This window comes from Rhinolophus sinicus, chromosome 3 (assembly GCF_057876585.1).
Source record: "Rhinolophus sinicus isolate RSI-liver-muscle chromosome 3, RSI-T2T, whole genome shotgun sequence".
NCBI classification, from domain to species: Eukaryota; Metazoa; Chordata; class Mammalia; order Chiroptera; family Rhinolophidae; genus Rhinolophus; species Rhinolophus sinicus.
Window position 1 is genome coordinate 175,983,230 of NC_142503.1, and position 25,607 is coordinate 176,008,836.

Genomic DNA, 25,607 nt, shown 5'->3' on the forward strand with positions numbered 1-25,607 from the left:
TTGTAACTGTTTTCCCACAGAAGCAGCCCCATTTTACCTTCCCATCAACAATGTTAACTATCATTATTGTCTGTCCTTTTGATTATAGCCATCTTACTGTGTGTGAAGGCTTATGTCATTGTGGTTTTGATTTGCATTTCCCTATTGACTGAAAATATTGACTATCTTTTCATTTGCTTGTTGGCCGTTTGTATATCTTCTTTGGCGAAGTGTCCATTTAAACCCGTTGCCTGTTTTAAAAATTTTTATTTATGTGCTTATTTATTTTCAATTACAGTTGACATTCAATGTTATTTTATATTAGTTTCAGGTGTACAACATAGTGGCCAGACGTTTACAGACATTTATATAATTTATGAAGTGATCCCCCCGATTAGTCTAGTATGCACCTGGCACCATATATGGTTATTACAATATCATTGACTGTATTCCCTAATCTGTACTTTATGTCCCCTTGACTATTCTGTAACTACCAACTTGTACTTCTTAATCCCCCTTCACCTTTTTCACCCAGCTCTCCAACCCCCCTCACATCTGGCAGCCATCAGTGTGTTGTCTATATCTGTCAGTCTGTTTCTACTTTGTTCGTTCATTTATTTTGTTCTTTAGATTCTACATATAAGTGAGGCCATATGGTATTTGTCTTTCTCTGTTTGACTTATGAGTATTTCACTTAGCATAATACCCTCTAGATCCATCCATATTGTCAACAATGGCAAAATTTCAGTCTTTTTTGTGGCCGAGTAATATTCCGTTGTATATATGTACCACATGTGTGTATGCCTTCATCTGTTGTTTTTTTCTTTTACCATTTTTTAATTAGGTTATTTGAAGCATAAAGTTTTTAATTTCTTTCTTTGTTTTTTTGTGTTTTTGTTTTGTTTGTTTGTTTGTTTGTTTGTTTGTTTTGGTGTCCTAAGAAACCATTGCACAAGGTCATGAAAGCGTATGCTTGTTTTTTCTAAGAGTTTTATAGTTTTAGCTCTTATATTTAGGTCTTGGATCTTTTTGAATTTATTCTTCAATGTGGTAAGAATCCAACTTCATTCTTTTTTGTATGTGGATATCTAGTTGTCCTAACACCGTTTGTTGTAAAGACTATTTTTCTGTCCTATTGAATTGACTCAGCACTTCTGTATAAATTATATCTCTGGTGGGAATGTAAGCACACCTTAGAAAGCTGTCACCTAAATAAATGCTTATTGGGGACAGACAAGGAGTTCTCTTTAGGAATAAGTCTCATATTCTGCCTTCTGTTTACTCTGAGCTCACAGTAGGGCTTTTCTAATGAGAAACCCTGTGGAAGTGTCATTTCCTTTCTATTTCAAGATTAAGATATTAAAGACTAATGACAGTTAAGATTTTTTTTCTGATTAAAATTATCTCAATTGTATTGATACTTTAGCATAAGTCAAATAATTAAAAATGGATTCTTAAAAAGTTTCCAGTGCTGTCTGCCATGGGCACGTCTGACTGGGTGTTTCCGGGCACCTCCTGTCTTACTTTGCTTTGTCATCATCAGAGTTTTGGTGCCTTGAGAACCCTGTAACTAGAAACATTCCACAGGGTCATCCTCCCATGTTTTCTTCCCAGTGTTCGAGATGCAAAACCTGTACTTAAGTACATTTTGCTTCCTTTGCAGTCGGATAGCCACTACTCAAGCCACTCCAGCAGCAATACCCTCTCCAGCAACGCCTCGAGTGCCCACAGTGACGAGAAGTGGTACGATGGGGACCGCACAGAATCCGAACTCAACAGCTACAGCTATCTGCAAGGTACCTCTGCTGACAGTGGCATCGACACGACCTCCTATGGCCCCAGCCATGGCAGCACGGCCTCCCTGGGGGCTGCCACGTCATCCCCTCGCTCGGGGCCAGGCAAGGAGAAAGTGGGACCCCTGTGGCATAGTTCCAGTGAAGTGATCTCCATGGTTGATCGGACTTTAGAGACAGAGAGCCATGGCATGGACCGGAAAACAGAATCCTCCCTGAGCTTGGATATCCACAGCAAGAGCCAGGCCGGGTCCAACCCTCTGACAAGGGAGAACAGCACTTTCAGTATAAACGATGCTGCTTCCCACACAAGGTAACTGCCCTTCCCTGCTGCTGCTTCTGTGCCCAGCCCAGTCCCCAATCCAGTTTCCAACCTCATCCCACTGTACTTTGCTCAACAGTGTGTAAAGAAAGGGGATTTTCGTGCAGTGACAGGTATTTTTGTATATTTAGTGCTTTTTAGTTGCCACCAAAATATTTTATTCCTTCAATCCTGATGTATCATTTTAAACTGTGAGAAAAGTTTACAGATTTTAGTCTCTGTAAAGTTGTATTTGGTTTTATAAAAAATTTTCCTAACTGCATACCAGAATTAGAAGAATTTTGTAATTTTGGCTTTCAGTTAGTGAAAGAGAAAGTAGAATGGAACAGTCTTTTGAAGACATTAAAAGAAAATCTTGACCATATTTTTAAAAGGAAAGGGTCTTTTCAAAGACTAGCATGGTGTTATTTATGATGCTGAACACATCTTCTAACTGCCTCTCTCTCAGAGAACATCACTTACCCAGTGTTTGCATGGTAAATTTTTTTTCATTAATTAGCTCCTGACAGTGATGTGTTGAGGGTGACGGGTGTACAACAGAAAAGTGTAGCTAAAATTAGATATCCTATTTACCTTTCAAAATAGAAAAATACACATTCTCCTATATCCTTGGATAGGCAAAATACCATTTTTTATTTCCTCCTTTGGCTTTGAGCCTATAATCCAAACATGACAAGATTCTTCCTTTTAGGGAGGAAACACTCCATCGCTATCTTTTTGGGCCTATTGATATCTGTAGAGGTTTCTCCTTTTACCTTTTGTTGTCATTGATCAGCTTGTGTGACAACATCAAGCCTTGCTGTCCTCTGGGCTTCTTTTATTATTATGCCCTAAAGAAAAATAGCAAAAAAGCTAAACTTAATTTTACTTTTCAAACAGGAATCCAGGCACAAAATCTGTCAGTAAATCCCAGATAACTTTCATGAGAGAGGACACCCTCCACTTAATTTGGATTTGTTTGACTTGACCAGTTAAATATTCAGTTCTCTCATTGTCTCTATATTGTTACCGATGAGATCCTTGAGCTTCCCATCTTTTAAAAAAACAGGTTGGCCCTGTGGTATGAAGCATTTAATGCCTTTGTTTACCACTCCCACATTGCAGTAATAAAAAATTACTGTGATAGGTCTGAAAACTCCATGGCCCCTAAGCAAAAAGGAAATTGGCAATGTAGTCTCTATTCTTGAGGCATCCAGCTAACCTTTCCACAATTCAGGGAATAGAATGTGCTTCAAGTGGGTTAAGGAATGAGCTGAAAAAGTAGAACAGAAAGCTGGGCATAAAATTCCATAATAATAAAATAGAATCACGTGGCGCAGAATTATGACACTCACTTGCTGTTTTTGGCTCGCCCCATCTTCTCATTAACTGTATAATAGTCTGTACATTGACTTAGAACATTTTGAGTTCAGAATAGTTTCTCTGTGGTTTCTCAATTGAGATTGACTCTTGTTTCTTTGGTTTTCAGTTCTTTGTTTTGAAAGGAGGATATCTTTTTTTAAGAATGATATTTCAGGGACAGCCGGTTAGCTCAGTAGGTTAGAGGGCAGTGCTCTTAACACCAAGGTTGCCGGTTCGATCCCCGCATGGCCCACTGTGAGCTGCGCTCCCCACAACTAGATTGAAACAAGTACTTGACTTGGAGCTGATGAGTCCTGGAAAAACACACTTTAAAAAAAAAAAGATATTTCATCTGGTGCTATGTCTCTGGTCTAAGAAAGTCAGTTATAGTTATAGAGGTCTTGTCTAGAATGGCATCACTATGGAGTAAGGTGGAAAAGGGCTGAGCTTCCGAAGCCAAAGCACAAAACATCGGCCATACTATCTAACAAATCTGACAAATCCCAGGGAATCTACAAAATCCCCACTGAAAAGTAGGCGCCTGCGATTGCATTATCTGAATGTGCTGATCAGGATTGCCTGGCGACCAACGATTATCCAAATTTTCTGCTTCAAACTGGCCATGCAGAAATTGTTTAAGTCATCACATAGAAGTAACTCTTCTGTTGAAAGTCAAACTTACTAGAGAGGAAAAGGATGTGGCCTTTCAGAGAGGGTGGCAGGACTTCCCACCCACTGGTAGGTTGTCACATGTGTTTCTCGACTCTGTAAATGCTTTGTGACTTTGGTCTGTTGATCTTGGCAGAGCGAGCTGGATAATCAGAGCTTTAGCAGCCTTCCTTTTCTGGAGGAAAAGGGGACTTACCCACCAAATGCGCATTGCTAGAGAAACTAAAATCACTGCAAATTAGAGTGTTTGTGTCCTCAGAAGACAGGAGCAGCAATTAATGTGGAGATCTCTTGACAATGCATAAAAGAGCTTGTACCTGGGTCTTGGTGACAAAATCTAAATTACAGTGATTAAGTTCCACTGTGTATTTCCGCCTGGGCTGTGTTCCTACCCATTCTGTCCTCCAGTCTCCCTGTTGATGATTATGCAGGGTTTTTTTGTTAGGGTTTTTTGTTTTTTTGGTGGTTTGTTTTTTTTTGGTGTCGCTCCATGAGAACTGCATTAACGTAGGTTGGTAATTATTAGGTTGGTGCAAAAGTAATTGCGGTTTAAAAGATTAAAAATAATTGCAGAAACCGCAATTACTTTTGCACCAACCTAATACATAGGGTTGTTAATTCGAATGTCATTAAGAGAAGCCGTGCACACTGATAATTTTCTACAATTAAAAAGTCTTTTCATTGCTGTGAAGTGTTGCTCCCTAGAATATAGATATACGTATATATAATTTCTAGGAGGCTTGGGAAGTTAGGGAGAGGTTGTATGTATGTATGTATATATGTAATGGCTGTTTTACTTTCTGGTCTTCAAACGAACCACTCCCCCCCAAAAAAAGAAAAAGATTTGTGGTGAGCATAAGAGAGGTGAAGATAGCTCTAACTTTCATATACTCGCACCAACTGGGTTCGTTTTTTCCGAGAGTTCAAGCCTGGGCAGTAGACAGTGCCCGTTGGCGTGGTGACCAAAGGGCTTCCCTCCTTAGTATACAGAGCGCTAGTCGTGGTAGCCAGTGGTATTGCCAGTGTCAGAACTAGATTTAAGAACACACGTTATAAAGCTAAAAACCCCGCCTCATACTTGCACACACACACATCTCTCTGTAACATCTTGACATGACCCGTTTGAATGTCCAGACATCTACATCCACACTCGTTAGCCAGCCATTCTGCTGCCTTCCTCTCGCTTCCCATAGGCCCCTCAGAGCCCTCTAGCCAATCAGTACCCACCTATGTGATCACATATGCATCTTTACTGCCATCCAGTTCAACAGGATTTCTCACCCAGTATGTTCATCCTAGCACCTTTGCATAGTGTGTGCCTCCTGAGCATAATATTAGGTTGGTGCAAAAGTAACTGCAGTTTAAAAGGTTAAAAAAAAAATTGCAGAAGCCGCAATTAGTTTTGCACCAACCTAATCATTTCTCAGTACATTTTAATGAACAAATAGGAATAACTTCTTCCCTAATGTTCCCACTTTTTGCCTAACAACTCAAGGCCCCTAACTAATATACCATTTCAAAAATAGCATAAGTCCTCAACTCCTAACTCCTCTAGAAAACCATCGACATTACAAAGCTTTTTTATAGAAGGGTCAATATTTACATAGAGCTGTACCATATAGGTGTATGTATGAGAATATATACGTGAAGTCCTCGTACAGCATGAATTTTTAGTAAAGCCATTTCTATGTAAGATTTTGTTTTTTAATCTGCAAAACATAACAGCTTACATGCAAATGTCAATCAAACCTGGATATAAGTTGGTCAGTGTCTGACATTCACTAGAGGGGCTGATTTAAGGCCAGGAAAAATGCCTATCCACAGTTGTCAGTACAGTTCAATTTCATGAATGTGCTTTTTCTGGTTGACCTAATAAGTTAACTATTCATGCCGGAAAAGCTGTATGCTTCTTGAGAGTAGAGGTACAGAAGGGCTTCTTGTATTTAGTTTATATGAACACGAGGGCATGCCTCGGGCTGCGCCAGCACACTGGGGTGTATGTGTGTCTCTGTGTGTGTGTTACAGCTAGGGTGGTTAAATTTCATTCTCTGTCCTCTTTGGCATCCTATGTATGTGAAAAATATGCCTTCCTTCCTTTGTTTAGAAATTATTCTGTTTTCTTTTATCTTTAACATTTCTCAATCAAATCATCTTTAACATTTCTCAATTAAATCTGTTAAATCACTTCTTCCTGGAATTGTTTTTCATTGCAAACAGTCTCCTCGCATCTGTATTTTTTCTTAAGGTGAGAATATTATTTTTCTAAGTTCTGTGGGCTATTCAGAATTTGAAAGTAAAGCCTCTATAAATGACAACCTCAGGACTACTCTTCAACATGTGGTGGGCTCAACTTCCCTTATGTTTACAGATCGTTTTCGTTGGTGATTTCTGCTTTGAGGTCCCACACACAGTGAATATTCAGGACTCTTTTATTTTGCTTTCATACAGCAGAACTTCAGGTGATCTATCCTACGCTATCTTGCCCTTATTTCTTCCACCTTATGGGAGTGGGTGATTGTTTTATCCAGAACTTTATGATGTCCAGCTAACCTCAAAGACTAAAAAAGAGAACCATGGTGGTTGAAATTTTAAGTGAACATTGAGCAAACGAGACCTCTATCAAGCCACAAATGTCAGATTGCTTGATGCAGAGCTCTCCAACAGAGTTTATCATTACTTTGTTCTACGAAGCAACTAATCCATTTATTCAGTCGATACGGAAAGCCCAAATTCTCCAAATGCCATTAAATCATAAGACCAAAAGCATTCTGAAAGGACAAAGAGTCCATTCCTTGTCATATTTAAACTATGCTACCAGGATGAGAATGTATCCAATTGCTTAAAAAAGGGGGTGGGGAATACATAATCTCAAGAAGAGAATCCACAATCATTCTGAATAATTTCAGTACTTGAGTCTTCCTCTTCAAAATTTTGTCTCATATCTACCTATTTGAAATTCCTCTAGGTTCAGCTTAAATATACAATTCAGAGAGAATAAATGGGTTTTTGAGCTGAGTCTTTTCTAAACACGAATAAGATTTTTGAAGCCTAAGATTATGAAATTTGTAGACACCAACAAGAGGCCATTTGAAAACAATCGCCCCCCCCCCACTGGATTTTTTTTTTTAAATTAAAGTTTATTGGGGTGACAATTGTTAGCAAAGTTACATAGGTTTCAGGTGTACAATTCTGTAATTCATCATCTGTATATCACATTGTGTGTTCACCACCCAGAGTCAGTTCTCTTTCCATCACCATATATTTGATCCCCTAAGGGAGGAGGGGGTGGTAGATGAAAACAATTTTTAAAAAAGAAAGAAACCTTGTAACAGCCCTCCACTTCCAGGCAAGTTGAGAGAGAAATTAGGGGAAATAGAGTTGAATCCTGAGCTCCAGCTCCAAGTCTGAGTTCTGTTCACCAGGCGTGTGGCCTGTGAACTTGTCGCTGGTCTGTAATCTAATAATACCTGGTCCACTTACTAAATGGTTGTTTTTCTGTGTTTGTTGAGAATAAAGGTGGCTATCAAATGTATTGCAAACTGTAAATGTTCTTTTAAGACAAAAGGTTTTCTGTCCTTTCTTTTTTTAAGTTCTCCATCACCTACCTTAATGCAGTTATCTACCCACTTTCTCTTCAACAAAACATGCATGTATCTCCTTCAACCCTCTGTCTTTCATAAAAGTGATTGAGCCTACAGTCATATTTTTGCTTCTCAAGTTTTCTGCTTTGTTTTCTTTATCCTTTTTTGATGCCAAACCTGGACATGAGACTCTTCTCAGCTATGCCTAATAAAATTATAATATTCATAATTGTTCGTTAGCTTCCTATTTAAGTAGCTCAGCATTTTGCAGACTTATTCAGCTTGTGGTCCACAGTGACCCCTGAGGCCTCTTCTGCTGCATATGCCTAGTCTCCTTTCCCTATGCTATTATGCTTTATGTATTAGTGTGCCCTTGTATGTATGAAATATCTCTCTGTTATAGATGAACAGTAATCATTCCTACGTCACTTATTCCCCTCCCCACCCCCAATTTTAGAATTGGTGTCTTGTGAAGCCCTCCTAAATTGTAGAGCTCAGAATTGGACAGAATTGGCTGGTGCTGAACACAGTGGGAGGACACAGTCCTCCCCAATCATTATCCTACACATTATCTGTCACCCAAAGGCTTATTTGTTATTTGTACAAGTAATCACAGGAAACCCTATCGGCTCCCCGCCTCCTGGTCACCATCTAGCCTTTGCCACAGCCATTTGACAGGTGACTAATCACCGCTCTTCCTCTCCTAAAAACTGTCACTCTTAGCAGGCCCAACCTGTCTAAAATCCATCCCTCCGTGTCATGCCTGAACAGTAGATGATTCCCCAGGGTTTCCTTTGGCAGCTTTCAGCAGCACAAAGAGTGGCTGGCAAATGTTTTCCACAGAGGGAGGTGGTCTCAGTGACAGTACAGAACAGTTTCCCAGTCAGGCTGCCCCGTCCTGTGTGGTTCATCCCTTTGCAAGGTCCACAAGCAAATGTGGCTCTTCCTTTGTAAGTGGCACCTGCTGTGACTAGCTCCCTTTCTGCAGATGGCTCATCTAGCACCCACTCCTGCAAAGTTTTCCCACAGCTGGGAATGTAAGATAGCCAGACGGCTGCTCACTTGGTTCACGGTTTCATCAGGTCAAGATGAGAAGTTTGGACAGATTCAGATTATCCCAGATTCTCAGTTACCCCACTTCTTCTTCCCCTCTTTTCCTATGAGGTATCATGTGTATATGTGTGTATCCTCTCTTCCTTTTCAAAATTAATGTGCTGGAGTGACCAAACGAATCAAAGATTGGTCCATTTTTAGGAAAGAGGAAATGCCCCATCACTTATATAAAGAACAAGGCTAGTGGTCTCTTCATGTGGAATCCAGCAACACCCTGACAAAATTCTTAGTGGTTCCAGTTTGCCCATACTCATAAACTCACTTTTGATATAATGAGAAAAAACAGTAAATGTTGCAGCTGTCACTTTGTAACATGTCTATTACTATTCTCTCTTTGTTCCATATTATTGGCTCATTACCTTCTCACGCAGTTCCTGTAGAGAGATCTAATTTGCCATGGGTAAAACTGAATTGCCGCATATTGAATTATCACGAAATCTCCAGGAGAATGAAACAGCCCAGCCACACTGTTCCCCTTTGAAAATGTGAAGCTGACAGCTTTGTTTTAGTTGTTTTGTATTTAATGCCACTGCAGAGATTCTCAGGGAAGGTGCGTGGGTGCACATCCCTCCAGGTGGTTTGAGGCCAGTAGGATTGGTCAGCTTCGAGGAGCCCCCCACACAGCTGGGCCAGGGACGGGGGCATGAAGGAGGAGCTGGTCCATTTTAGAATGGGAGGAGTCAGGGGGCTCATGAATGGTACGTAAACGCTAGGAACGTGAGAATCCTTTGGGAGTTTGTTACACTACAGATTTCTGGGGCTCTAGGAAATCTGATGTGTCCAAAGAATCTTCATTTCCATCAACACCTGTAGGTGGCCACAGTCCACGTCTGGAGAAACGCCACTCCAATGATGTCATGTTCTTGATCTTGACAATATGAAGTGGATTTTGATGAAGTCATAACAATATGAATAATTCAACAGATGCGAGCTGTAGTTCTCAGTTGGTGTGCACACTCATGGGAGGTTTTTGCCAAAATACACAACCCAGGCACCACCCCAGGTCTATTAAATTAAAATCTCTAGGATTAGAAGGTGTGTTTTAAAAGCTCCCAGGTGACCCTCATGTGCCTACTGAATTAGAGGCAGGTATACTAAAGTGCTCACCTTGATGCTGTGAGTTACATACATTAATGAATTGTTTGGTTTTGCTTTTAACTTTGCTCCCAAATCTAATCTATTGTTAAGTAGGGCTATTGATTATAACCACTAGTGAAGAAAGAGTGTATAATCTAGTACAAAAACTTAAATGCCTCTCAGAGAAATAACGTTTGTAGTTAAATTCAGACAGGAAGGGAAGAGCTTGAAAAGCTACTGTGTTTCCCTGAAAATAAGACCTAGCTGGACAATCATCTTTTGGAGCAAAAATTAATACAAGACTGGGTCTTATTTTACTATAATTTTACTTACTTACTATTTTATTTTACTATAAGACCCAGTCTTATATGATGTAATATAATATAAGACCCGGTCTTATATTAATTTTTGTTCCAAAAGGTGCATTACAGCTGATTGTCCAACTAGGTCTTATTTTCGGGGAAGCACGGTATATATACTGTATATATTGTGCTCTCCTTTGACATTTCTAAGCCTTTTCTATAACTTTCACTTTTGTGCAGTATCTATGTTATGGCTAAAACCAGCGTAGCTATTTTATAAAACATGGAGGAATGGTTTGTAAATCAACAGACTATGAAATCTCCTTTCCATTCTCATGGCTCATGATTTCTATTCTGACTAAATATTTAGGCTTTGAAAGCCTCAGTGTTCTGAATACCAATGTTAGTGTGGGGACGGAGTCCCAGAGAGCAGTTTCCAGGCTCTCGGCCTCACGTGGAAGGGTGCTGGCTCGAGTGGTAGATGGCCGTCAGCTGTGGCTAGTAGGCCGTCAGCTGTAACCAGTTAGCCAGTTGGCCACTGATATAGCTGCCGTGGCTGCGCTAGTTGGTCAGTCGGTCCGTTGGCAGGCAGAAAAGCGGACAGCAGGTTGCAGGTCGTGTGGCTCCAGCCTCCAGTGAGACTATAGTGGTATGACTCCCCTACCTGTGGCTCCGTGGGTGTTCCTTTTTGGCCTAGCCATATCCTGCAGAAACCCCGCAGACCGCCCCGCATAACAGTTACCCTATTAAGGTACTTGTTGCTGAGAAAGATAAGCTACGGGGCAGTTCAGCTGTACTTCCCGTACAGTGGTTTTCAGTCTGAGTCAGAGAGCACAGCATCAGCTGGGAACACGACAGTGCAAATTCTCATGTCCCTCCACCCCACCCAACCTACTAAATCAGAATCTCAGGTGGGGCCCTGTAATCTGTATTTTAACATGTGTTTCAAGGGTGAGAACCAGCTCCAGTAATCCAAACACATTTGCGCTCGTCCGTGGATTCTAATCAAGGCAGGTAAAGCCAGCATACGATTATCCAAGCTGAGAGATATGTGCGTTAGACCCTGATTCATTGCATTTTATTTTATTGAAATCTGCTTCAGACACTGACCACAGTTGAGACAGCACCACATCTGAGCTATAAAATGTGTATGGGGTAGCTATAGTCAGGTGAAAAAAATCTGCAAACCAAAGATTAAATCTTTTCCCTTAGTAACTAACAAATAGTCACAAGTCTATCATTGTTTTAAAGTATCCCAAAAGCTGCACTCTTAACCGTTTCAGAAGCTTCTCTCTAGATGCTCCCTGTGCTACTGCATGGCGTTGTTACTCTACGTCTCTGGTGTTACTCTCGCTGAACTTGTCTGCCTCTATCTTTATATAAAGTCTTTGCCCACTTCCTTTTTTCTTTTGATGCACCTTTCTGTTCTCTTTCTACAACAGAAACCTATTATTTTCTTCTTACTGATCTAATGTACTACATTTATGGAAGACTTTTACATTCCCTTTTTTAAAAAATTTTAAAAGCAAACAAATGGGATATTTGTTATCAAGGGGTAAAAACTATGTAAGATTGCATTGCTTTTCAATTTATGTTCCCTTGGAGAGTTTGGGGGTGGGGGTGGAGTTTCCATCCCCTCTAGTTAGAAAAATATTTGGAAAAAAATATTGTTAGAGGGATTAGAGTGTGGCTAGTCATTTATTATTATTATAATAAAACTGTTAGAGGGATTAGAGTGTGGCTAGTCATTTATTATTATTATATCTTTTGTAAAGTTTGGGCCCAGTTCCTCCTCCTTAGTTACAAAAATAAAGGAGGTGGTTGGTCATATTTGATCTGAAGTAATAAGGTCCAGTTAGTGTGGAAAACCCTCCAGATCACTTTTGCTGTGTGTCCTTTTCTGACCCCCACACCTTGCTCAACTCTCTCCAATCTGGTGCAGAGCCTTGCAGACTGATAAGACCTTTTCCTTTTGGGTTATCTCCTTTGCTTTATTTTTGTGAGTGTGTTTAAAGAACCACGTGCATACTGAGAAAGGCGCAGGCCATGAGTGTGTATCGAGATGAATGAACATACCCGTGTACTCACTACCCAGATCGAGAACTGGAACAGGACCTACATCCAGACACTCTCCTTTCCACATGCCTTCCCCAGGCCCTCCCACCTCCTCCCCTGAATCCTGAAATTCTAGACTCATGTTGCCTATTTGGGAGCTTTATATAAACGGAATCATACCATATGTATTATTCTGTGTTTGGTGTCTTTAAGTGAACATTCTGTTGGTGAGATTCATTCCATGTGTTGCAGGTAGCATTAGTTTATTTTCATTACTGCAGTATATTTACATTGTGGGAACACATCACAGCTCGTTTATCCATTCTACTGTTGAGGAACATTTCAAGTGTTTCCAGTTTGGGGATATTACAGATTCTTGTATGCGTCCTTTGGTACACAATGTGTATGAATTTCTTTTGGGTGAGAGTGGGATTGCAACTTCAGCAGAGACAGTGAACCAGTTTCTCAAAGTTGTTGTAACAGATAACACACCCACCAGCCACGTATGAAAGTTCTCATTGCTTCACATTCCTTCTAGCACTTGATATTGTAAGACTATAATTTTAGTCATTCTGGTGGGTGTGTAGTGGTCCCTCTTTGTGGCTGTAATTTGCATTTTCTTGATAACTGATGGTGGTGAGCACCAATGTTTATTGGTCCTCTTGTGTGAAGTTCCTTTTCAGATTTTTGCCCATTTTTCTGTTGGATTGTTTATCTTGTTGCTTTTTAGGAGTTAGTTATATATTCTGGGTAGGAGCCCATTGTTGGATATATATTTTACATACATTCTCCTTCTCTGGATGAATAGAAGTTCTTTTAACGGGGTTCAGTCCTTTCCCTTATGATCGTATTAAAGAACCTCTGCTTCTATCATAAAAATATTTTTCCATGTTATAATCTAGACTTTCTAGATCTACATGTAAATACTTAATCCAGCTGGAATTGATTTTTATGTAAGATCTGAAGTAGGGGTTCAAGATTTATTTTCACGTGTATGTGTTATCTCAGGACCATTAGGGTTTGGGGTTTTTTGTTTTTTCTTTCTTTTTGTTGTTGTTTGTTTGTTTGTTTGGGGTATTTTTTCTTAGTTTTTAAATTTTAGAATAGTTTTTGATTTACAGAAAAGTTGCAGAGGTAATACAGAGAGTTCCCATGTACCCCTCACGCAGTTTCCCCTGTTGTCCTTATGTTATTATAGTACATTCGTCGTAGCTCAGGAATTAATATCGATATGTTATTATTAACCAAAGTTCATACATTATTCAGATTAGGACCATTCGTTTTTGACAAATGGAAGTGCTGTTGTGGGATGCTTTGAGACCACATCCTGTTAATTAAACCTTCAGTAACAAAGTCCATCATGGTATGAATCAGCTGTCTTTGGCCTCAGCCTAAGCTAGAGAACTCAGCAGGGCTCAAGTAATGTGAACGTAGGTCCTGTGATATCACTGGGAAGGAAGTGTGGAAATCCTACAAATAAAGGCCCTCCCGTTTATGGTCAGCTTAAACTCTCATCCCTAGTTTTGAAAATTCTCTTTGTGAGTTTTAAAGTATGAGTAGCCTTCTTCTTAAGTCCTATAGACTTTAGTTTTGTAGTCTTTAACCAAACTTTAAAATACATTGATGATGAAGAGCTTTTTATTTTTAGTCACCACGCTACACATTACATCCCCAGGACTTATTTGTCTTCTAACTGAAATTTGTACCTTTGACCACCTTCACCCATCTCACCCACCCAACCCTCCACCTCTGATAACTACCAATCTGTTCTCTGTTTCTATGAGTTTGGGGTTTTTTTAGTTGACATGTATGAGTGAGACAATATTTGTCTTTCTCTGTCAGACTTATTTCACTTAGCATAATGCCCTCAAAGTCCATTCATGTTGTTGCAAATGGCAGGATTTCCTGTTCATGGCTGAACGGTGTTCCATTGTGTGTGTGTATAGCTATATACACCACATCTTCCTTATCACCGATGGACCCTTAGGTTGCTTCCATGTCTTGGCTATTGCAAATAATGCTACAATGAACTAGGGGCACAGATATCTTTGAGATAGTATTTTTGTTTTCTTCATATAAATACCCAGAAGTGGAATTGCTAGATCGTATAGTAGTTCTGTTTTTTATTTTTTGAGGAACATTCATAACTTTTCCATAGTGGATGCACCAGTTTACAATCCCACCAACAGTACATAAGGATTCTCTTTTCTCTACATCTTTGCTCACACTTATTATTTCTTCTCTTTTTGATAATAGCTTTTCTTACAGTTGTGAGGTGATATCTTGTGGTTTTGATTTGCATTTCCCTGATAAGTGATATTGAGCACTTTTTCATGTACCTGTTGGCCATCTGTATGTCTTTGGGTAAATGTCTGTTTAGCTCCTCTGCCCATTTTTTAATTGGTTTGGGTTTTTGTTTTTTTTAATTAAGTTGGAGGGGTTCTGTATACATATATATTTTGGGGGGATATTAACCTCCTATCGAATAGATTTTTTCTCTCATTTTGTAGGTTGCCTTTTTTGTTAATGGTTTTCTTTGCTCTAAGAAGCTTTTTAAATCAATGTAGTCCCACTTGTTTATTTTTGTTGTCTTTGCTTTTGGTGTCAAATCCAAAGAAATCATTGCCAAGACTGAAGTCAAGGAGATTAATTACCCCCTATGTTTTCTTCTAGGAGTTTTATGGTTTCAGATCTTATGTTCAAGTCTTTAATCCATTTTTAGTTGATTTTTGTGTGTAGTAGAAGATAGTTCATTCTCATGAGCAGATGTTTACAAAGTCAGTATTAATGCCAGATGCCATGGGGTAAGAGACCTCAGTGTGCCCCTTTGGCCTTGGATGTGAGTGGTGGAAACTGTATGTCTGACCCAATCTCCTCTCCCCTTCTTGGATTGGGCCTGGGGAGTGTCACCATGACCTCCAGTTCTGAGGAAGGCCAGACAGACAGCCATTGAGACTCTTAGACCTTTTACTGCAGACTTTCCCATCACTTGCCTCTCCTAGACTTCACAATAACAAACTTAAATGGTGCCAGCGTGTTTCAAAGTGTCCCTGACAGTCTTAACTATTTTTACTTTTTAACGTAAAGTGCACACTGAGCCCCAGTGACCATCTTTCACTTTGACAGCAGACATTTAAATTACAGTGAGGAAGCAAGGAAGGCCAGCAAGCCATCCCCATTAATATTTTATGAAATATTCGTTGTTCTTTAACCCAGCCGTAACCCCATCCTGGATGACACTTTTATAGCTAATGTATTGACCCCGGATGCACCCCTGCACACTTGGGTCATTTTGTCTCTGTGCTGCTTCTCCTCAGTACCATGAGCTCCCGTCACTCTGCCAGCCCAGTTGTCTTTACCAGTGCCAGAAGTTCACCTAAAGAGGAGCTCCATCCTGCCGCCTCCTCGCAGCTTGCCCCTTCCTTCTCCTCGTCCTCATCCTCCTCATCCGGTCCTAGGACTTTCTACCCTCGCCAGGGCGCTACTAGCAAGTACCTGATTGGATGGAAAAAACCCGAAGGAACCATAAACTCCGTGGGATTTATGGACACAAGAAAGTAAGAATTCTTTTTCTGGGTGGTTTACTTTTAACGTGACTGAGAACAGAAAAGTTTGGGGCAATTTTTTACAACCGAGAAGGCCAGGCTGGGGATTGGGGAAGGGTTGGTTTGTAGGGAGATTATATATTTGTTTCCTAAGTAAAACTTAACAAATTATTTCTCCACCTCATTCCTTAAATAAAATGTATTGTCGTACATTCAGATTTGAGAATCTTAGATCTCCTAGGAAAGAGTACAGTAGCCCTCCTTTGTCCGTGGGGTCTATGTTCCGTAACCTCCAGTGGATGGCTGAAACTGCAGGTAACACTGAGCCCTGTATATACTAAGTTTTTTCCTGTACGTGTATACCTATGAGAAAATGTAATTTATAGATTAGGCACAGAAAGAGATTGACAGCAATAACTAATAATAAAACAGAAACCTGATAACCGATCTGATAACCAAGACAGCTACTAAGTGACTAATAGGTGAATGGTATACACAGCGTGGATACACTAGACAAAAGAAAGATTCACATCCTGTGCAGGACGGTGCACGATTTCGTCACTCAACTCAGAATGGTGTGCAATTTAAAACTTATGAATTGTTTATTTCTGGAGTCTTCCATTTAATATTTTTGGATCATGGTTGCCCGTGGGTGGGTAACTGAAACCGCAGAAAACAAAACCTCGGGTAAGGGGGGATTACTGTATATCTGAAGAACAAACTTCAGAATGATCAACCCTGTGGTGTAAAGACCACACTTGTCCCTTTGATGATATTATTCACAGCCTTCCCATGTAATTCTTAACTGAGCCAGGAGGCACAAGAGGAAATATTAGAAAGTAAGTGACTTCCCCTGAATATAAAGGACTGTCTTACAGAGAAGTGCAGAAAAAGAAAAAGATTCAATTATTTTGTTTTTGTCTATATTAAGATTGCATTTGGGATTCATACCCTGTGTTCTTTTATTAATAAGTCTGTTGCTAATTTTGGCTTAGTAGAGCTGATAGTTTCCTGTAAAAGAGTGATTTATTCATCAGACTTTTTATTTTGTGTCTCAAATTGGTTTTTTTTTTTTTTAACAAGTATTTATCCGAGTAGATTCTAATGTAATTGAACAGAAGCAGTTCTCCTTTTCTCTCCTCTAATCTCTCTCCATTGACTTATATCCTTCAGAGCCCATTGTGCCCTTCAGTCAGACTGACTGATCTAGTTCCTCCCATCTCTTTCCATTTTCTTTCAAGGCGTCATCAGAGTGATGGCAATGAAATATCCCACACCAGGCTGCGTGCCTCAACCAGGGACCTGCGGGCATCCCCTAAGCCAACCTCCAAGTCCACCATTGAGGAGGATCTCAAGAAACTCATCGACCTTGAAAGCCCACCTCCCGAATCCCAGAAGAACTTTAAGGTAAGGACAGAACTTGGGGTAAATAGCATGAGAGTTCAGATGGGATGGAGCTGCTCGCAGTTACACCCTCCAAGAAGTGTTGGTTCCTGGCTCTTCCTCATGGGAACCCACTTCCCGCCATCATCCAGTCTTCCCAGTAATTAGTTCAGTGTTTTCCAAATGTTCCGTTCCTGCAGCCACATGTCTTTACTCCGAGTTACAGTAATCTGTCCCTACCCCATGGTGCGTCCTTCTTCCACCGCTTCCTATTCAGAGTAGTGCACAAGCTGTACTCTTTGTTTCACATTATTGCATCAAATGCCATTGCTTCTTAGAACTCTACAGAGACAACTGTGGCGCCCTTGGTGCCCTTGTCAGTCAGAAATTTTTCTGTAAGGGCTTTAGTGCCTTCTGTCCAAAGGGTTCCCCTTCTCCCACACAAACAGCCGCTGCCCTGTGTGCCCACAGCACCCTGGCCCTGCTTCTGCCCCCTGACCCCAGCCAGGCAAACCTTCTGGCCAGACACTGTGTGCTCTTCAGTCCAGCAAACTAAAGTCTACGCACTTACCTTCAGTACTTTCCAGAGACTTCTCTACTTTATAAAGCTTTCTCTCCGTTCCCTCTCAGAATTCCAGACTACAAATGCCTTCTCTGGAACCTAGTCCCCCTCCCCATCGAGTCCTGAACACTTTATGTTTGTGTGTCAATTTATGTTTGTGTGTCAATGGCCAGACCTTTGCATGACCACGTGAAAGGGTTTGCTCGGCTCACTTCAGCTTGGAGGTCCCCTGAAGCCGACTTAAGGCTCCCTTGTCCTCTGAGGTGTGCAGTCCCACGCTCCCAGGGCTCGGAGCTGGTGTTTGCTGAATCAGGCCCAAAGGTATTTCACTCTGAGCATAAGGCATGTCCGTGTGTGGTCCAACCCCAGGAAGGTCCAACCCCAGGAAGGTCATGGCAGTGAACTTTGATGTGTTCTGTTCACTATGTTCTTAGTTAAATGATTTGTAGTCTGTTTGAAGTGACTAGAACGCTTAAGTTAAGAACTTTGAGAATTGATTGAAAATGGAAGCTAGACTATTAATCACTCACCATCCTCACACTGTGGTGAGAATGCAAGGGGCGTGCCCATCCAGAGGAGCTGTGTGGTCTTCTCCTAGTCAGGGTTTCTCACCACCATTTTAGTGTGTGCGCACCCATACGTGCCTCAGTGTGTATGTGTGTGCACATGCGTGCATTCTCCTCCAGATAAATCAGGTACCTCTTAAACTTAAAAATCAACATTTACAAAAGTTAAATGTACTCCATACAGCATTCTAGAGTTTTGAGAAAGAAATGACTTATTAACATAAACATTAAGCTCATAAATCATTTTAAAGACTTGCCATTCTTGATTTCTGTTTTATAAGCCAGCACCACAGTTCTGACTCATCACCCGGGGTACAAATGGTTTCCTTAGCAACCTCGCAAAAGATGGTACTTGAAACTTCTGTCTTTATCCATCAAAACCCAAAGAGGTGTATTAAAATGTTTAAGGACCCTTTATAAATAAAAGTTGTCTCACAGTTTTCCTTTGAGTTTAGAGGAAAATAAAACTTGCTGTGAAAGGAATCTTTCGTCCAATTCTAACATTTTTGGAAAGGGGCAAGCTTAAAAGCTTTCGTTCTTTTGATTTACTCATGCAGTGGAAATAATTGAAAGCAAATGTCTGTTTTGCCCTTATTTTAGGTCTTGGCTTTTATTTCCAAAATGAATTACTTTAACATTCCTATGTGAAACAGGGGTGCACGTCTTTATGTTGTGACTATATTACTGTCAGACCCTCTGCAAAGAAAATGCTTCTGCTGACTAGACTATTGCTGTAAAGAGGTTGGAAGCGGAAGCAGGAACTGGAAATATCCTGTTTTCTCTCCAGTTTCATCCTTTTCGGTTTGGTCTCGGATGAGTTCAGCTAAGTAGCTCTGTGTGTCTTCTGAGATTCATTGTCTAGATGACCATGAACCTACTGTGTCAATAAGGCCAGCGTGCCCTTGGGAAGTCTTCCAGGTCATCCTGGCTCAAGGCTCCAAGCCACTGCATCAGGCTTCGTGGTCCCAGGAGTGGCCAGCTTCAGGCTGTGGTAACTTGGAACCCACTCATACCACACTGGCTTTCTTGGCTAGCAAGTGCTACCTATGAGCGATCATTAATATCAAATGACAGGGTCATTCCCAGGCTCATTTGCCAGCAGAGTGAGATGTCTGCTGCAGGGCTCCGATATCTGTGGCAGCGCACTGCTGCGCAGGCTGTAATTGGGAGGTGGGTGGCTGCAGGGCCTCACGCAGATGCTGCAGAGCTCCCACCTCAAGGGAAATGGCAGAGCGTAACATTCTAAGAAACCTGATTGGCAGGCAGAGATGGGATAACATTATTTTCACTGAGGGCTGTATACAGTGACAAGTGAACAGACAGTGCTACAAACTGCTTTCCAACCAACACACTCAGGTATAGACCAAAGAACGAAGCCTCATGCAGCTCCAGTGTTTAGGAAGACCTGATACTTGCTCATCCTAAATGCAAGTGCAGGTAACCCCTTTTACTAATAGCCAGGAGCACTGGACAGAGTGAGGGCAGAACAGGAGACCGACCTGGAGCAAGATGCCACCTCTCTAGGCCTTATTCCTCAGCTTTGAAACAGAGGAACAGAGTAGATCAATGATTTTAAAGCTCAAAAACCCTTTCTTTGAATAAAATTATACGTGTAAGCCCAATATGTACAACTGAGGAAGCAGAGTTTCTCTGGTGGGAGGGCTGAGTGTCATGGGCTCCTGGGTCCCACCTGAACATCTCCTCTCACCAAGAGGTCATGCTGTGAGGAACCCTTAGCGCTCCTTGGAGCATTGTTTGAAAAACCTCTGGCCACATGCTCTTTAAAATCTCTTCCGAGTTGGCCGTCAACACTGTTGTGGTTCTTTTCCAGGGGCTAGCAGCCCTGGGCAGGGCCACTCAGCAATCTCCGGTCTGACCTGCAAGGAAGACAGGGCACTTGCAGGAACCGGAGAGGTGGGCACACCTCTAAGGCTAGACTTGCAGAGAGATGGGGTGAAGATTAGCCTAATGAGTTCGGACAAGACTGGGTCCTGCTATTTTTTAATGGGCAGAAAGCATCTAGGCAGACTGCTTCCTTCCATCTCCTATCCTGCCTCCCTTAACTGCAGGATGTTATAACTTTTAATAAAGCATGCTTCTCAAAGGACTTTTTCGAGGCATCTGTTTACAGCCTTAAAGTATACTAATATTTCCCAAAGAGGCTGAAGCTGGAAGTGGTGGAAAATTTCTCTCCTATAAAACCATCAGGGTGGGATACTCACTGGAGAAGGAAATCCCTTTGCTGAACACAGGTACTAAAAAAGAAAGAGAGCAGTTCTTAAGAGATCTGATTGGTAAGCAGGAGCCTTCTGTGGTTGTCCTAGAACCTTGCAGATAGATGAGCGGTGATTTGTGATTTGTTTTTGGGTGGAGGGAGGGTTGGGTTTTTCTGTTTGTGTTTTAATTACAAGTGGCAAGCCATTTAACTTCTTTAATGCCCACTCTTCTCTGTAAAGTGAGAAGAGAAATCTTTTCCATACCAAGTTCTGTCCACTTAAAGACTCGCGAAGCATTTGTCATAGCAGCTTAGTTTTCTAGGCAGGCACGTATGTACCTTGGATTTTAGCTCATCATGAATTTTCAAAAGTGAGTACAATTGGCTACACCTGGGGCTGATTTACAATGTGCTTGATTAATAATTGTTGTATTTGTGCAGCAACTGTGCACCCCACATTGTGGGTAGCGCTGACGTGATTAACCCTTGGCTTGCTGAGTGGAATCGTGTTTGACCCAAAGCACATGAATGAACCTAAGTGTCAATTCTGTGTTCTCAGCTCCTAAATGGATTCGTTGCTGTAGCGTTCTCTCTTGTTAAAAAGTGTCTTGGGAAGTCCCGCGGTAGCTTCCTGCCAGCAGTGACTCAGTCCTCCTACTCACATCTTCACCTGTTCCCCACGTTGTTCTCCCTGCCAAGGGGAACAGGATTCTAAGAGGAGCTGAACAAAGGTAGCTTCACTGTTAACAGACCAGATGCTCTGCTGGCTTTCAAGGCGCCGGGTATTTAAATATTGTTCGTGTGCCTGTTGTTTCTTAATGAATGGGATTCTCAGAAGCCTGGTGTGCAAAAAAAAACTCAAAGTGAGATCTGGTCACAAAGGCAAAAGACATCAGCAAGAGATATAGCTGTCTGGAATTTTTGTCATTTATATATAACTATATAAATGTTTGTCATTTATAACGATGACTTCCCTGTTTCCATTTCATAGATGGAAATCTATCTCACAAAGTAAATTATTGCCCGAACTGATTAAATATAATTATAGTAGTTAATGTTTATCAAGAGCCACCTATTATCTGAGTTAATATATTGTGATGACCAAATGTTCTTGATGCCTAGCAAACATGTCACTTGCCAAGCCTCTGAGGATCCCTTCCTGGCACTGTGGCGGTTCCCCTGAGGACCGTCATATTACTTCATAATCGCACGGACACATGCCATCGTGATCAATCCAACGTTTCATTTATTCCTTGTAGTAATCCTGAGAGCTGTGCCCCCATTTCACAGACAAGGAGTTTGGGTCAGAGAGATTACATGATTTGGTCAATGACACAGGATTCAAGTACAACTCACGGGTGTCTGATCGTCATCTTGTTCTTAACCGTGACACCACATCGATGAATTCACTCAATCTCATATCTGAATTATGTACTGAGCACTGATAGTCTGGGCTGAGGGTGTGAGCAAGCACTGAAGGGTGTAGACAGCGATGGTAGACTTTGACACTTCCTTGTTGGGCTCCAGGATTTGAAGAGGTGTGTCTGAGAGCAGTGATTTTGTTAACCCACCCATCGCCCCCCAGCTGAGTCATAGGTGCATGACCCAGAAAACTGACCTTCTGTTGTCTCAACTGTGTGTTTCAGTTCCATGCGCTCTCCTCGCCCCAGTCTCCCTTTCCTACCACCCCCACCTCAAGGCGGGCCTTGCACAGAACGCTGTCGGATGAGAGCATTTACAGTGGCCAGAGGGAGCACTTTTTCACCTCGAGGGCTTCGCTTCTGGACCAAGCCCTGCCCAACGACGTCCTCTTCAGTAGCACGTACCCTTCTCTCCCCAAGTCTCTCCCGCTGCGGAGGCCTTCTTACACCTTGGGAATGAAGTCATTGCATGGTAAGTGTTTTTCGCTACAGCTGCAGAGCCCTGCTGATGATGGCCAATGTCCCCAAAACAACTGCTCAAAGAAGAATAACCGGACGGAGTCCTGCTAACATGCTCAGGTCATCTTAGCTCACCAACACCTCCCTCGTTTAGCCTCCCACCAGTAATGGCAAACCACAGGGTACAGACATTCAGCCTCTCCAGACCACAAAAGTCACCTGGGATGCTTGCTGGTTTTTTAATAATTTGGGTGTAATTGACATATAACATTAAATTAGTTTCAGGTGTTCAACGTAATGATTCGATATTTGTATATATTGCAAAATGATCACCACAATGAGTCTAATGACCACCCATCACCATTCATACTTAGTTTTTTTATTTTCTTGTGATGAGAACTTTTAAGATTTACTCTCCTAGCAACTTTCAAATATGCAATACAGTATTGTTAACTATAGTCACCATGCTGTACATTACATCCCCATGACTTATCTTTCTCTGTAGGCCTTTTATCAACTAGCACAATGCTCTCAAGGTCCAGTATGTCCTTGCTAATGGCAAGATTTTATTATTTCTTTTGTGTCTGAACAATATTCCACTGTATATGTACCACACTTTCTTTATGCATTCATTCATCAATGGACAATTAAGTTGTTTCCATATTTCAGCTATTGTATAAAATGCTGCAGTGAACATGGGGGTGCTTCGCTCTTTTCAATTAATACCCAGAAGTGAATATCTTCTTGTATAAATACCCAGCAGTGGAACTGCTGTATCATATGGTAGTTTCATTTTGAGAAGTCTTCATACTGTTTTCCATAGTGGCTGCACCAATTTACATTCCGACTGACAGTGCATAAGGGTTCCCTTATCTCCACATCCTCATCAACACTTTTTAACTTTTTGATAATAGCCATTCTAACAAGTGTGAAGTGATATCTCACTGTGGTTTTTGTTTGCATTTCCCTGATGATTAGTGATGTTGAGCATTTTTTTATGTACCTGTTGGCCATCTGTATGTCTATGGAAAAAAATCTGTTTGGATCCTCTGCCCTTTTTTTCATCAGATTGTTTGGCTTTTGCTATTGAGTTGTGAGTTCTATATATTTTGGATATTAAACCCTTATCGGATATAGGATTTGAAAATATTTTCTCCCACTCAGTAGGTTGTCTTTTCCTTTTGTTAATGGTTTCTTTGCTGTCCAGAAGCTTTTTAGTTTGATGTAGTCCCACTTGGTTATTTTTGCTTTTGTTACCTTTGCTTTGGTGTCAAATCTACCAAATCATTGCCACAACCGTTGTCACAGAGCTTACTACCTAGTATGTTTTTTTCTAGGAGTTTGTTTTCTCATCTTACAATCATGTCTTTAATCCATTTTGAGTACATTTCTGTGTAATATGTGAGCTAGTAGTCCAGATTCATTCTTTTGCATGTGACTGTCCAGTTTCTCCAACACCATTTATTGAAAAGACTGTCCCTTCCCCACTGTCTGTTCTTGGCTCCTATGTTGTAAAGTGATTGACCATATATGTGTGGGCTTGTTTTGGACTCTCTTCTCTTCCGTTGATCTGTATGTGTGTTTTTATGCCAATACTATACTGTTTTGATTACGATCACTTTGTAATATAGTTTGAAATCAGGAAATGTGATGCATCCAGCTTTGTTCTGCTTTCCCAAGATTACTTTGGTATTTTGGGTCTTTTGTGAGCCCATATATATTTTAGGATTGTTTGTTCTAGTTCTATGAAAAATGTCATTAGTATTTTGATAGAGATTGCACTGAATCTGTAGATTGCGTTAGGTAGGTTAGACATTTTAAAGATAATTAATTCTTCCAATCTGTCAGTATGGTGTAGCCTTCCATTTATTTGTGCGTTTTTCACTTTCTTTCATCCATGTCTTATAGTTTTCAGAATGCAAGTCTTTTACTTTCTTGGTTAAATTTATTCCTAGATATTTTATTCTTTTTGATGTAATTGTAAATGGAATTTTCTTAACTTCTCTTTCTGATAGTTTGTTATTAATATATCAAAATGCAACACATTTTTGTGTATTGATTTTGTATTTTGCAACTTTCCTGAATTTGTTTATTCTTACAGTTTTTTTTTGGTGCAGTCTTTAGGGTTCTCTAATATAATAGGTCATCAGCAAATGGTGAGTTTTACTTCTTCCTTTCGTATTTTGATGCTTTTATTTCTTGCCGAATTGCTGTGGTTAGGACTTCCAATACTATGTTGAATAAAAGTGATGAGAATGGGCATCCTTGTCTTGTCTCTGATCTTAGAGGAAAAGCTTTCACCTTTCACCATTGACTATGATGTTAGCTATGGGCTTATCATACACAATCCTTATTGTATTGAGGTACGTTTCCTCTATACCTACTTTGTTGAGAGTTTTTATCATAGATGGATGTTGAATTTTGTCAAATTATTTTTCTGCATCTATTGTAATGAGCATGTGATTTTTATACTTCATTTCACTATTGTGATATTACATTGATTGATTTGTGGATTTTGAACCATCCTTTCATCCCTGGAATAAATCGCACTTGATCATGGTATATTATCCTTTTAATGTCTTGTTGAATTCGGTCTGCTAATACTTTGTTGAGCATTTTTGCATCTATGTTCATCAGGATTATTGACCTGTAATTTTCTTTTCTTGTGGTGTCCCTGTCTAGTTTTGGTATCAGGGTAATGCTGGCCTCATAAAATGAGTTTGTAACTCTTCCCTCCACTTCCATTTTTTGGAAGAGTTTGAGAAAGTTGGTATTAATTCTTCTTTAAAAGTTTGGTAGAATTCCCCTGTAATGCCCTCTGGTCCTGGACTTTTGTTTGTTGGGAGGTTTTTAATTACTGACTCAATCTTCTTACTACTAATATGTCTGTTTAGATTTTCTATTTCTTCATGATTCAGTCTTGGTAAGTTACATATTTCTAGGAATTTTTCCATTTCTTCTAGGTTATCCAATTTGTTGGTATATAATTGTTCATAGTAGTCTCTTATGATCCTTTCTATTTCTGTGGTATCAGTTGTAACGTCCCCTCTTTCATTTCGGATTTTATTTGAATCTTTGCTCATTTTTCTTGGTGAGTCTAGTTAAATGTTTGTCTATTTCGTTTATTTTTTCAAAGAACCAGCTCTTAGTTTCATTGAACTCCGTTTTTTTATTTGTTTTTACTTATTTTATTTTTATTTAGTTATTTATTTATTTTTGTCTCT

General features: G+C 40.5%; 1 protein-coding gene across 21 annotated transcripts in view; it reads left to right on the top strand.

Moving 5' to 3' along the window:
• The window catches only part of SIPA1L1 (signal induced proliferation associated 1 like 1), a 350,224-nt gene that overhangs the window by 295,966 nt on the left and 28,651 nt on the right, over positions 1-25,607 (top strand). For all 21 annotated transcript variants that reach the window (XM_074327262.2, XM_074327274.2, XM_074327276.2 and 18 more), the window contains 4 exons: positions 1,643-2,085; positions 15,550-15,789; positions 17,019-17,184; positions 22,150-22,396. In XM_074327262.2, coding sequence (XP_074183363.2) covers positions 1,643-2,085; positions 15,550-15,789; positions 17,019-17,184; positions 22,150-22,396 — 1,096 coding nt within the window. The remainder of the gene's footprint in view (positions 1-1,642; positions 2,086-15,549; positions 15,790-17,018; positions 17,185-22,149; positions 22,397-25,607) is intronic.